Raw genomic sequence first — 15223 nt, forward strand, 5'->3', positions numbered from 1 at the left:
CAGCTCAAACACACCTGCCAGCTGATGGGTCTCTCCGTTGCAACGAATCAACACATATTCGTTGCAATGGGTGTGTTTAAAAAAAAAAAACCTTTCTTAAGGGGAAAGGGGCTGTTTGGGAGCATGCTAACGGCTGCCCATTGGCTGCTTGACGGCCAGGGGCGGGACGAGCTCAGCAATAGCGCTTCCTTTCTAGCGATTTTTGCTGAGACCGGAAGCTTGTGGGAAACGATAGAAACGCAACTGGATTCCACTACAAAGTCAGGTATGCATAATGACGAATTGCACTATTTTAAATGGTGATTTTTCGTTCAGCAAACAATTTGCTACAAGGATCCCGGTGCGGAAAGCCCCTAGGTTTTACATTTTTAGGCTTCCAGGTTTTAGGTTTTTGGAGTGTTTTAGGTTTCAGGTTTTTATATTTTAGGTTGTTAGGTTTTAAACTCTGTGTCAAAAATGGATAAAAACATCTGTGTGAAGGGCAACTCTAGATTTGATGCTGTATAAAAATATAGTTGTTGGGACAGTTTCATGTTTACAATTACGTTTGAGGCAAAATGAGAAGCGACCCAATCCTTGTGACTCAATGAAAGCCTATAGCATACTAGGATGGGCAGCAACAATGACACAGCTTCCTGAATAAGCCGCAGCAGCCAAAAATAGTCCAGGGAAGGAACCCAAATAGCAGTTCAGGTGCACACAACTAACTGAAGAGAACTTTCTTTCCCACTAGAATCAGCTATATTTAATTGTTTTAGATAACAAGCTTTATGACATTAAATTAAATAAAACAGAGCAATATGCACACATTTTTTAAAAAGAGAGACTTGTGTTCATTCCGAGGAACCAAGGGGCTGGATTCTGTGTGCTGTCAAGGGCATATTCCCAGAAATCTGAGCCTTGCAATGGTGGGGCTGAGGGCAGGGAGAACCCTGTGGCTGAAAAGCCCTGGAACATGGATGACTGAGTGAGCAAAACTTCCCATTTCTTCTGTCTGCAAAACCTTGATATGTACCACTAGGAGAATTATCAGGGAGTCGCAATTTCACCTGTTTTCCTCTCCTTAGTGCAGCTGCCCATGTTATGTGGCTTTCCATCAGAACAAATCCTTTAGTACTCAGCTTCACTTTTACAAGGCTCAGAACAGGAAGGCAGGCAAACTCCACTGCTCTGGTTCATGTGGACTTATTAGAACCCAGCCAAAGCATTTAGAGTAATCTCCATAGAATTCTTATGAAACTGAAGACATCTCCTGTGTGGGAGGGAGGGAAGGTACAATGCCTTTTATGAACTCTATAAACCTCATCCCCTGATTTCCAAAATTTCAGTCTCCACTGGCTTTGATTCTGTTCCCACTACAATTGCCAACTCAGTAGGGAACAAACTCAGCAGGGATGTGATGTCTGTTCTCCAAACCTGTCATTTCCTCCCAGAGGAACTAATCTCTGTAGTCTAAAAATCAGTTACTATTCCATGAAAACTCCAAACCCTACCTGGAAGTTTGGAACTTCATATAAATGATGCCTACTAAAAATGTTTCCTGCTGCCATTACATTCTTCTAGGATTTGTGTGTGAATGTGCTTGAGAGAGGTAAGAATCAGAAAGAGAAATTGTTCCCAATACTAAGGTCATCCCAAAGAGACCCATGCAGAGAAGCTGTATCAGCTGAGGCACAGGATGCGTGGCACTGGATAGCAGCAATGCACAATGTACTCTTTATTTCATTAATCATTTGTATTTTACTAGCAAGATCTCACATGTTCTCATTCTGAGATAGAACCTAAATCCCTAAACCTAAATACTATCCTAAACCCTCATCCAAAACCCTAGCCCTAAACCCTAACACAAAACTCTAAGCATAAACCCTAACCTTAAACCGAAACCCTAACTCTAAAACCTAACCCTAAGACTGTAGGTTTTACATTTTTAGGTTTCCAGGTTTTAGGTTTTTGGAGTGTTTTAGGTTTCAGGTTTTTATATTTTAGGTTGTTAGGTTTTACATTTTACATTAATTCCATAAAAGAAGCTACCTTTATGTGCCTCATTCTAGGCCTTCACAAAATGAAAAGCTAAAAAGGCCAGTTAGGCCTAAATGATGTTTCTGCTACAGAAGACCTGTCCTTTCTCTGGGAAGCCTTCTGAAAGGTTCACTGGATTTGTATCTTAGCATGTGTGATGCCTTCTTTAGTCTTGATGGGAAGAAAGCTAGGAGAGAAGGAGGGAGCATTCAGTCCCCTCCCCCCTTCTGAAGCTGCTCCTTATCCCATTGGGAACAACAACTCGAATAGCAAAAGGCAGAATCAAAACTTGTGAGGCCATAGCTCCCTTATACATTTCATTTCATTACATAAGCAATTAAACTTCCAGGTAGTGGCTGGAGATCGTCTGGGATGACAACTGATTTTCAGGATAGAGATCAGTTCTGGAGAAAATGGGCACTTTGGAAGGTGGACTGTATGGCATTATAACTCATTGAAGTCCCTCCCTCCCCAAGCCCTCCCCTTCTCAGACACCCCCCCCCCACAAAATCTCCAGATATTTCCCAGCCTGGAACTGGCAACCCTAAATAAGAGTGATAATAACATTTCAAACTGTCGGCTTCTTTCTTCAAAACTGCTGACAAAAGAAGGCAGAGTTTTACATGCACAAACTATTTATAGTAGAAGATAGTAGAAAAGCATCTTTTGAGATGTACAGATAGGTAGCACAGGAGGTCTTTGTTTTATTTATTTATTTATTTATTTATTTATTTATTTATTTATTTATTTATTTATTTATTTATTTATTTATTTATTTATTTATTTATTTATTTATTTATTAGGCTTATATACTGCCCTTCCCAACAAACAGCCTCTGGGGCATTCACAAAAACCATCAAATTAAAACAACCACAGTACAATTTACAGCTAAAACATCCAAGGTTGATCAAATAGTTCAGATAATAAGGTATCTAAAATCTTATTCCAACATTCTGTTTCTGCAGATGGCTCCATTTCCATGGGTCTAGCAACTGAGATGAAATGGGAAAGAAAGGAAAGGAGTGGGGTCAGCTTGGGCGGGGGCAGCTGTAACAGAATGTTGGCGGCCTTTGTCAACCCAAGGCCTGGCAGAACAGCTCCATTTTATAGGCCCTGCAGTACTTGTTCCAGATTTCAGTCAGAAGTGTGGCCAGGGCAGAGCAGGGTTCATGGGAGCATGGTCACTTCTGAAGACCGAACAAACAACCTGACCATTTAATTAGTTAAAGGAGTTTGCTTAGATAGTATTACTATCTCAAACAGGAACATAAAAGCTAATAAAAATACCACCTTGTAAATGGACATCTTTATCTTTCCAAAACAGTCATTAAGCTGAGGCCTTGTCTGTCTCAGTGAGTATTATCAGGTAAAAAGATATGTCCAATCTTCCACTGCTGGTTTCTTTATTCTTTGTTATCCTTCAGTTGTGTTTTATTCTTCACAATATTCTGAGGAGGAGGAGGAGGAGGAGGGCATCGTGCTTCAGAGATGAAGCTATGTGCATCCTGAAATTATCTTGTTGGTTTTGGTAGGCAGCTGTGAATCTTGAGATATGTTGGCGTTTGATTGCATTGACTTAAAAGATATGGCTTCCTGAAACTCTTTGGCAACAAAGTAATAGCAGATGGCATCCAAGCAGCAGTTCATGTTTTGTAAGCATGATGCCACATGTATGGTTTTACTCAAAGCTTGACGCAGCCAGTATTCATCTCCTGTCACGTCCATTGCAAATGAAACCAGTGAACAAAGATTGAAAGGCAGAAAGCATACAATGAAAATACCCATATTCACTGCAACAATGCAGATTGCTTTCTGAGTTAACTTTTCTTCCTGTAAACTACAGTTCTGTTTCCCCTTGAGGCATCTGATGATTTGTGTAGAACAAAATGTCAGTATTACCATTGGTATGAGCAAGAAGACAACAGAGATAATTGGAATGTAAATAAAATTATCATAAGGAGCATTTCTATAGAAACAATACCTTCCTTCATTTGTTGGAATCAAGGAGCTGAACATGGTCACCCAAGCCAAGCTACAGAGCCAAAGACACAAACAGCTGATGGCTGCCTTCTGGGGAGACCTTAGAGCTCTCGCTTTCAGTGGGTGCTTGATTGCAAGGTATCTGTCTACTGCTATGAAGGTGATGGTATAGAGGCTTACCGGCATGTTGAGAAAATAGATTGCCTCTATGACTCTGCAAAAGACATCTTCACGCCTTCCCTGGTAGTGAAACATCATAATAAATGGTAAGGTAAACACTGTAGCATAGTCAGCCATGGCTAAGCTGATCATGTAAAATCTGGTCTCTGTCCATCTTCTCAGTTTGAGGTAAAATACCCACAATGCAACTGTATTGAATACAGCTCCAAGAAAGAACAATGGGATGTAGAGGATTAGTTCAAAAGTGATGATATTCTGATCAATCTCAGTATTGTTGCTGCAGTTTGCCATGATGGTATGTTGCTGTAAAGAGAATTTTGAATTAAGAAGCAGAAAGATTAGGTTACTAACCACAATAATTGCCTCACGTGAAAAACTTCTTGTAACCCATCAGTACTCGAGGTTTCCCCAATGGGGCAAACAGTGGTTGGCTGGAACTCTTTGAGGCTGAGGAGATAATGTGGCAGGAAGGCCCTCTTTCTGTCTGTGCTGTGGTCCCAATCCAAATCAGGCCCACATTTGCCCAAGAACTAAGTTCCAAGACTGGAAGTTCTAGATTGATGGAACTAGAGCAAACATGTGAGGGGAACCAGGGCTTTGTAGCAGGTGAAATCAGCCCAAGAGTATATAAGTTAAGTAAAACATTAGCTATGGCTGTAGCACACATCCCACCATATAACCACAACAACAACACAAACAAACAAAGAAAAGCACCCCTACCAGACTTTTTATGCATCTCCCTCCAATTGCTGGCAATGCTTGAAACAGAATGTGTTAATATTTGTGAAATTAGAAGCCTCCAGTTTTGGACTCATTTATTTAATTTAAAACAATTGTGTCCCACTTTTCAACATAATTACAGCCCTCAATGTGATGAAAAATCTAAACAGCCATTAAAATTACTTTCAAATTATTCCAGTCAGCACTGGATCAAAATGTGAATGAAAGGTGAAAGGTTACCTGTATTATTTGATTGCAGCTTTCCAGTATCATTAGCAGTTTAGCTTGCAAAGAAATGTCTAGTGCAGATCAAATTCAGCTGTATGCATGCCGTGGGGAAAAAAAACCTTAAACACTTATTCTACTAAGCACTTCCTTAAAGGCACCAACCACTAACTCGGCAAACAGCTTCTGTGATATATCTGATACAAAACTGCAAGATTCTGGGGAGGAAGGGAGGCAAACCCAGTTGTTCCCCCTGACATTATAAGGTTGAAACATAAACATTTTGTCAGATTCTTTTCTGATTCTGTCTATACTTTCTCTGATAAATTGGCCATTTGTGTTATTTTTTTGTATTTGTGTTTACTGTTTTCACAATAATCTATATTTTACTCAAAGCCTATAGAAAAATTAGCCACATCAACAGTACAAGCTGTGTAGTAATCTTAGGTTATTTGTGTCCACAGTCGCTGAAAAATGAGTAATCATTTAAAAAAAAAATTCTCCTTGGCGTAAAGTGTTTGGAAATAAAGATAAACATGTGTTAATGAGTCAACTGCTGATAAAGATGAGTCACAAAAATGCTTTTCTGGAGATGTCCTGAGAAAACGACCCTTCATCTGAGTTGTGCATTAGAGTGTATAATCAGTTTAGGAAGCATCAACATATGAAGATCATGTGGAGATTCAAATTCAGCTGTATATTTAATTCCTGTGTATGTCAGAGGACATTTTATTCTGACATCAATAATTTCATAATGAACTTCTTAGTTAAGGGGCTTAATGACCTCACTGGGCACGTGAGTGATTTGGGAATCCACAGATCTGCCCCATTAAGACCAAGAGCACTCACAGGGTATTGATGGAATGAAAGATGGGAAACCTTCATTGTTAAGCAATCTCAAGTTATTAATTGCTTTCCACATCAAAGTAGAAATATTTAAAAGACCCAGATCAAGCCATATGTCTGTAGATGCTATAATGGAAATGCAAAAATTTTATGAAAAAATTTGTCTGAATGCTATTGAGTAGTTTAACTGGTCCTGAGAAGCAAATTGGTGAGCCATAGAGCATAGAGATAGAGCATAGAGATACAAATCTGCTCCTAGGGGTGGAATGCAACGCTATACAGCATAATGATATCCCAGTGACTGAATCAACCCTTTTCCCTACCTTTGAGGTTCTGGGATTAAGTTTATACAAAACATTTCAGCACTTACACAACATAATGATTGATGAGAAACAGTGTTTTGTCAAGGATTTCCACAGTGTCAGCCACTTCTGTTGCAAAGAGGTCTTATCAGCAGTAGCTGCAACTACTCAGTGCATGGCAGGTCAAAGAATAAACAGTAATACTCTGTGGTTTTCATTCTCTTCACCACTGAGAGTTGCAGCCTCCCCTCTCTAAATGACTTTGCTTAGGGTTGTCTGAGGTTGTTCGCTTGGCTTTCAGCATCCATTAACAGAGCTGTTTAGAAACCTTTTCTTTCAAGGGGCTTTCAGTACTGCCCTGAGATGATTCTGAGCCCTCTTGGCCCTGAGACCTCACTGCAAATATGGAGCTATTCACCATAATAAAGCTAAAATGGCAGAAAAGCATACAAAGAGCAGGGAGGGGGGGAGAGAGAGAGAGAGAGAGAGAAAGCTTTCCTCAGCTGAGCAAACAACTTCAATAAGCACATAATTAAAAATTCATGTCTGGGAATTATGTTCCTGACATTTCAGAGGAACGACTGAGATAACAGAAACATATTGAAAGAAGTATGCATGTACATGAACGCTTATAGCAGAATTAAACTTTATTGATCTTAATGGAGCCACTGGACTCCAGCTTTGTTCTATTGCTTCAGACAAACACAACTCCATCTGAACCTATATTATAAACATGTCCAACATGAGGTCAACAATGCAAATTTCTGTAGTTGAATATCTATACCTCTGTATTACTAGACTCATGGAAATCTTATGCATTAAAAAAATACTCATAAGGACTGTCTGGTCTGTTAGAAGTCAGGTTGAATACAAAAGGCTCAACTTCTCTAGGTGGGGCTGAGGAAGCTCTGACAGAACCTCTCCGTGAGTACAACTCTAACAGGACTGTGACTGGCCCTAGGTCACCCAGTTGGCTGCATGTGGAAGAGTGGAGAATCAAACTCAGTTCTCCAAATTAGAAGCCAATATTCTTAACCACTACACCAAGCTGTAATGGTCTTCAAGAACACTGCCCCGTAGCCGTTAACTAGGGCCATTCCGCAAAATTGCCAATGTAGCTAATTCTGAGTGCTATCGAAAAGTGCTGCAATTAATAGCAACAAGTCTTGGTAACGCACACAGCCGTTTTTCTAGGAAAAAAGGCTCTTCCACTAGCGTTGTTCTCGTAACGCACAAGTTTCCGTTCTCGCCGGAATCGCAACAAAGGAGGTGATATTTTTCCGCGCTTCCTCTCGCCCCTGGCCGTCAATCAAACCTAGCAGCCAATGCACTGTTGTTTTCGTGCTTCCCTTTAAAAACTGTTTTTAAAAAACCCGAAAACACCTGTAGCAACTCATATTTGTTCATCCAATGTATCAGAAAGACATTTTTCACTGGTATAGGAGCTCGCACTTAATCGTTTACATGCTCTTAAAGTTTAAAAAAAAATCCTCCAGGTACAATTTCTGGCCAAAATTATGGGCAGTGTTGAACAGGGGGCTGTATTGTGCTCTGAAACTTTACAGACAATTGTTTGTGGAGGGATTTCAGCCAAAGAAGCATCACTTATTTGTTGCTTTTTCCTGCTTAAGGGGGGGGGGGGAATGGCGATTGCAACGCCGGAAGCTTGGGTGTGAGAGGTTAGGGAGGGACATTCTTGCTACCACTATATTGAGAATGCACATGTCTTTTTCGGATGTGTTGCAGGTTGTTCTCAAGAGTCTAGCGGTTTTTTTTAGTGCTACAATGAAGCGATTTTTGCAGGAGTGTTGCAGATTGTGTACGACGTCGTGCGTAATGTTAAAAAAATAGCGTTACACAATGGTAAGACTTCAGCAACATTAACACTGTGTGGAATGGTCCCTAACTAGTTATTTCCCAGGGTTTTCTTTTGGTGAGAATAAAAAAAACCCTCTATTCCTTGGGTAGAATGAATCATGTTTTCCGTGCTATATTCTTAGCTGCCTTCATTTTACATCATAAAATTGGAAATGACGTGTATGGTGGCAAATGGAAGTATTTTACTAGGTCTACCCTTATAAATGTAAGTCCTGGACTTTAAACAGCAGTATTATGCAGCTTTAAAAACTATATGTGCTGATTATACTCCATGGCTCCATCCTGTCATCAGCATGTTCAGCTGAATATCTACAGAAAGTCCTATGAGCATGCCAGAGTCCTCCTGGGGATCCATAGAGTCCATAAAGTCCATAGAGGCCTACTTGGGATCCAGAATGCTGCTTGAGAGTGTCCCATCAGTCAGAGAGGCTTGTTTGGAGTGTACATGAGAGACGGCCTTTTCAGTGGCAACCCCATGATTATGGAACTACCTCCCCAAAGAGATGTGCCTGATCTGGCCCCGTCATTTTAAGCTGAAAACTGCATTTGATTAAGTCACTAGCAGTCATAAATTGTTTTAAATTTTGGTTTTGACATATTTTAAGTATTTTATCAACATTGTAAGTCACCTTGAGCTCTGCAAGGAAGAAAGGCAGCTATCAAATCAACAAATAAAAGCCTAAAATAGTCTATGTACATACCTTTATTTGCCTCCAGGGCTCACTGTGGACATTCCACTCAATGCATAAATGATGGAAATAAAGCCACCAACCACAAACTCACTCCACTGCCAATAATGTATCATTTAAAAAAGAAAAGAATCTGCAGAGATACTATGAGAGGCAAGCGGATGAAGCTAGGCAATGGTCCAGAGGCATGGAAGGCGATATTTCAAAATTAATTTATTGGACCATAAATAGACACTGAAGAAAGGTTGGTTAGGCTTGAGCCTTTTCAACCTGGAAGTAGAAGATGTCATGGCTTGCAGGCCTCAGGGTGTTGCTTGTCTTTTTAAATTAATGAGAGGAAATCAACCAGTTCATACGTGATGCAACCATGAGTGAGTAGCAAACGGTCAACTCCAACCAAATGAAAGATTAATGCCTTCCTAGAAGTGGAAGTATTGACAGTGCAATCCTAGACACAGTGACATTCTTTCAAGTCCCCTGAAGTGAATAGGCTGAGAATGGTACAGCTCTGCTCAGGATTGCACTGTGAATGTGCTCGTGTCACCGGGCCCCAGGGAAGCATCAGAATGAAGTCAGTGAACGTTCCAGTGACATTAAAAGTCATCAAAATAAGTGGCACATTGGCTGGCTAACAATGATAAATGTGTTTCCCCTGTACTTTGTGCACATTCAAATGATTATTCATCATTACAGAACTGCGCAGCAGGAATAATATAATTTACTGTCTTTGAAATGCCCGCCAGCCAGCTGTTCCCCGTCTCTCTCTCTCTCTCTCTCTCTCTCTCTCTCTCTCTGTATGTATGTATGTATGTATGTATGTATGTATGTATGTATGTATGTATGTATGTATGTATGTATGTATGTATGTGTAAAGGTATCCCCTGTGCAAGCACCGAGTCATGTCTGACCCTTGGGGTGACGCCCTCTAGCGTTTTCATGGCAGACTCAATATGGGGTGGTTTGCCAGTGCCTTCCCCAGTCATTACCGTTTACCCCCCAGCAAGCTGGGTACTCATTTTACCGACCTCAGAAGGATGGAGAGCTGAGTCAACCTTGAGCCGGCTGCTGGGATTGAACTCCCAGCCTCATGGGCAGAGCTTTCAGACTGTATGTCTGCTGCCTTACTACTCTGCACCACAATATATATATGTGTGTGTGTGTTGCAAAATGACAAAGAAATCATGTTAATTGAGAATCAATTGTTCTCAAACTTTCTCATTGTCTGAAAAAATAGATATGTTTATGTACTTGGATTTCTTATGCCAGGGCAGTGCATTCATGATGGTCAATCTAAATATTAAACTTTGTCATACCATTACTTATAAGAAGGAACCTGAATCTCAAAAGACACTTCAGTTTATTTCAATCTGATAGAAGTTGCTGTTGTTATCATCATCTCCCCCTCACTGGTGGCCCCTCTCCCTTACTGGCAATCTTTATGAAATGGCTGGACAGATTCTTATCCTGGATGCTTTAGGCTGATCCTGCATTGAGCAGGGAGATGGACTAGAGGGCCTGTGTGGCCTCTTCTAACTCTAGGATTCTATGATATCTACTGCAATGCTGGCAATGGTGGGAGGTGACCTGTACAGGGGGCAGAGAGAGCAAGAAATAGTAAGGTGGAAAGACAGAGAAAGAGAGACTGATGGGGCAGGGAGCAGAAAGAGTGTGTTGCAGTTGGGGAGACAGAGATAGAATCATAGAGTTGGAAGGGAACACCAGGGTCATCTAGTCCAACCCCTTGCACAGTGCAGGAACTCACAACTACCTGCCCACACATAGTGACCCCAATTTCATGCCCCAGTGTTCTTGCCCTTCAAAATTCTTCAGGATCCAGAATCCATCCCACAGTGGCGATAAATTCCCTGGGTATTGAGTATTGCAAGGAAGGGCCACAAGAGACAAACACTGGCACATCCCTTCCACCCATTCACAATCTGCCTAAGTTCATAAAATCAGCATTTCTGTCAAATGACTATATAGCCTCTGCTTAAAAACTTCCAAAGGAGGAGAACCTACCACCTCCTGAGGAAGCCAGTTCCACAGAGCAACCACTCTGTCAGGAACTTCTTCTGGATGTTTAGCCGAAAAGTCTTTTGAATTAATTTCAACCCCTGTGGGGCAACAGAAAACAATTCTGCTACATTTTCTATATGTAACTCTGCTTTATTTGGCTGTTAAAGTTATTTAATTGCTGTGATGGGAAATATATTGTGCAGTTATGCTAAATATATTTCAACATAATTACTAGCCTCTATTTGCTATAAATCAGTGGAAGTACACAGAGCAGTGAATTTGTTTCCTGTATTGTCTGGCATTTGTCATCCCGGGAAGCTGTAACCTCATTTGGACTGCCAAGAGGCCAGTTACTATTATTATTATTATTATTATTATTATTATTATTATTATTATTATTATTATTATTATTATTCGATTTATTCCCCGTCACTCCCTTGCAGCTCGTGGCGGGTTACAACATCTTAAAACCCCATTAAAAGTCCATTAAAACAATAATTACAGTTTTGACATTATTAGCTAACTAACTAACTAAGATGGCAAGATCGGCTAATCAACTTCCCCCCTCCCACTACTGACAGGTGGAGAGGGGATACTGATGGTTCCTAGTTCTAAATTCCAATCCCAAGTCCCGAATCCCAGGGGGGTGGCATAGGTGTCAGCCTTGGCCTCAACCATAAACCTGGCGGAAGAGCTCCGTTTTGCAGGCCCTGCAGAACGATGGAAGATCCCGTAGGGCCCGCAGCTCTCCCGGGAGTTCATTCCACCAGGCAGGGGCCAGGACCGAAAAGGCCCTGGCCCTGGTCGAGGCCAGGCGTGCTTCCCTAGGGCCGGGAACGACCAACAGATTTTCATCCGCAGAACACAAGGCCCTGCGGGGGCATAGGGTGATAGGCGGTCCCTCAGGTATGTGGGTCCCAACTCGCGTAAAGCTTTGAAGGTTAGAACCAAAACCTTGAACTGGATCCGGGCAGCAATTGGCAACCAGTGCAGCTGCCTCAGCACTGGCTGAATGTGGGCCCTCCAAGGTGTATCAGTGAGGACCCTAGCAGCTGCGTTTTGCACTAGCTGAAGTTTCCAGATCAAGGAAAAGGGATGGCCCGCGTAGAGCGAGTTACAGAAATCTATTCTGGAGGTAACCGTTGCATGGATCACTGTGGCTAAGTGTTCGGGGGACAGGTAGGGTGCTAGTAGTCGGGTCTGGCGACTACTTTGAACTGCTGATATATTCCAAGTGCTGTTGTGGTGGAATTGGAGGTTGCAGTCACTTCCCTACAATGGCTATGCTATGAAGACAAGGGCTTGGTGACTAATTTATGGACTGAAGACAGTGCCTGGACTTCTAAGTTGGCATCTGATTCCACATTTTCACGCCTATGTATTAGGAACCTGACTAGATCCCTTATCTTTTCTAGGAAATGACCCATTATATATACAGGGAGAGAGAAGTATTCTATTCCATCTGCACAGCCTTATTTTCTTGCCAAGACCAATTATAGGTGTCAGTCTACTGCTCAAATGTGTGAAAGGATGTTTGTTCTTAGAGCTGCTAGCAAAAAACTTCCAAACTTAATCAACTACCCATTTTAGCTGAAGGAAAGCAATTTGCCACTGTGTGCTTGAACTATATCTGTCAAAGTGCTTAAATCTAAACAGGTCATGAGTTATAGAAATAGAGGTACCACTAAGTTCTCTGTGGAAAGCTTCGTGTTGGGCTGGATGATATTGTTCAAGCTGTAAACTGTCTGAATCACTGGCGAAACTTGATACTATAATATACCAATTATTTTTCATTTATACCAAAGCAGGGCCACCACATCTGGCTGTGTTGCTAAGTCAAACTCAAAATAGTACTCAAAGTACAGTGAGTTCAATGAGAGCCCAGAAGCCATTTAGGAGATGTTTGCAACCATGCAAGTCTTGGGGAGAGTGTAGAGGTCACTGGATTCTATCCTATGACTGGGCCTGTTGTTGTGTTATCCACAGGGGCAAAGGAGACTTCAAAATTAGATATATTCATATCTAAATAACATGAAATGCTGTGAATATGGGGGGGGGGACTGGGTTGTTCATCTCTTTGTTATGCTAACTAGCTGGTGCCTGTGACATTCTGATCTACAGTCACACAATTCTTGTCATGGCAAGAAAATTTATAACCAAAAGGTCTGTACTGCATTTTTCCATCAACAAAATAAATATTATTGCCCAAACACTAGTAAAATAATGACGTATTACTATTTAAACTTCTTGATAACAACTGTACTGATTCTGCTAAAAAAATGTCCAAAGTAATATTCCAGCTTCCTACAATCCTTTCAAAGAAGTTAACTGTGCATTTGTAATTGCCCTACCCCATAGCCATTACTAGACAGTCACTTAACTTAAAAGTATCAATATGTGATGCAAACATACACCTTTTTTTTGGGGGGGGGGATATTTTCTGTTGGTGACTACATTATTCCATGGTTCATAGGTTGAGTTTTATCTACCAGCGATACTGTGACTCAGCAGCTTGTAAAATGATCTTCTGAAATACGAAGTAACCTTCTAATTCAGACCCTTAGTCTATCTGGGGCAGAACTACCTACTCTGGTAATGGCAGCTCAGTGTCAGGAAGAGATGAGTCCCTCTTAATAACCTTTGCTGAAGAACATTTAAACTGGTGATTGCAGAGATTGTATCTGAGACTTTCTTCATGAAAAGCATGTACTTTATCAGTATGTGCCCCTAACCTTGTATACAACCTGACATAGATGAAAACTAGGGCTCTGAGGTCCACTCAGCATTAAGTGAAGATGTTAACTTCTTCAGTTCTCAAGACCATGATGTGCAATGATCTCCTTTGACAGAGATAAGGGCTTTTTCATTTGTGGTGCCAACTTTGGAACATCTCTTGGATGTTCACTTGGTGCTAGATTTATTTATTATCTGGCTCCCAATGAACTTATTTATTTTTCCAGACTTTTATGGAACCTTTTTTTTCTCTGTCTGATGCTGAATAGAAAGTACAAGTGGAACTTCACTAATCATTCTTTTAATACAAGTCAAAATTTTGTGTAATTGAGATTTGTTAATGGTATCAGTGAGTGAAAATAATACAAGGTTGTCTCATTTGACTTGACCCTGAATCAGATGGATCCTATGTATTTCTGCTTGTTTTATTTATAGTCACTGTGTCTCTTTTACTAGGATGTGTATAATGTGTTTAAACCATCCTGACACAAATAACTCTAAAATCTGGCAGCTAGTCGGATTTTCCAGAGAAAGCCCAAGTTAATGATTACTTACAAAATTAATGCTACAGCAGCAAGAGTTCCTTGCCATTCAAAGAAAATTAAAGTTTTTATAGAAACATAGATAAGAGATTAAGCTAATCCCCAGTTCCAAAATCTGTTGTACTTTGGGTCAACTCTGATACCCTGAAATCATGTTGCCTTCATAATTACATGGGAAAAAATAATTTTAAACACATTTTCCATATCATAGTAAGCTATGTTCACATGGGCACTGCTAGTTGACTTTAAATGTTGTATATTACTAAACAATAAGCTCCCTTAGAGAAAGTAAGATTAATTTTGGCTTTACCTGCAGACTGTATTGGTGATACATCTGTATGGCTTTAAAGGACTCATGAAAAGTACAGATACTGTATGTAATTCTTCCTCCTATTATAATAATTTCCTTCCGTATTCCCTAGTGCTTGCATGACAGCAAAGGTGGGATCTACAAAAGAAGAAGAAGAAGAAGAGTTGGTTCTTATATGCCGCTTTTCCCTACCTGAAGGAGGCTCAAAGCGGCTTACAGTCGCCTTCCCATTCCTCTCCCCACAACAGACACCCTGTGGGGTGGGTGAGGCTGAGAGAGCACTGATATCACTGCCCGGTCAGAACAGTTTTATCAGCGCCGTGGCGAGCCCAAGGTCACCCAGCTGGTTGCATGTGGGGGAGCGCAGAATCGAACCTGGCATGCCAGATTACAAGTCCGCACTCCTAACCACTACACCAAACTGGCTCTCAGGTATGTAGAACTAGTGTTAAGTACTGAAAACCTATATCTGAAACACAGAATATCCTAGGAATTTGAAACATGGAAATTAACTGTATAACTTTATAAACAGATTTGGTTTTCATGTATCTTGCCAGCCTTTTTGCAGCCCAAGTATAAAATATAAATGATACTATAAGAGCATTTCTTATATTCCTTCATATCGCCATGTGGAGTGTGGGCTAAAGCAGTGGCTCTCGTCTTTCACATCTCCTACCACCAGATTCTCTTTTTCTGGAAATGCTGGGATTGAATCTGGGACCTTCTGCATGCCAATGAGATGCTCTACCACTGAAACCCAGCCTCTCCCCCCAAAACAAAACA

General features: G+C 40.9%; 1 protein-coding gene across 1 annotated transcript; it reads right to left on the reverse strand.

Moving 5' to 3' along the window:
• Positions 1–2824: 2824 nt before the first annotated feature.
• Positions 2825–5879, reverse strand: LOC143843232 (G-protein coupled receptor 35-like). Its single transcript, XM_077348979.1, has 2 exons — positions 5140–5879; positions 2825–4482 (listed from the first exon to the last, which is right to left on the reverse strand). The coding sequence occupies exons 1-2, from the start codon at positions 5170–5172 to the stop codon at positions 3514–3516; spliced, it is 1002 nt and encodes a 333-aa protein (XP_077205094.1). The 5' UTR covers positions 5173–5879; the 3' UTR covers positions 2825–3513.
• Between the last annotated feature and the right edge of the window lie 9344 nt (positions 5880–15223).

Source organism: Paroedura picta, chromosome 8 (assembly GCF_049243985.1).
Source record: "Paroedura picta isolate Pp20150507F chromosome 8, Ppicta_v3.0, whole genome shotgun sequence".
In the NCBI taxonomy this organism is placed as follows: Eukaryota; Metazoa; Chordata; class Lepidosauria; order Squamata; family Gekkonidae; genus Paroedura; species Paroedura picta.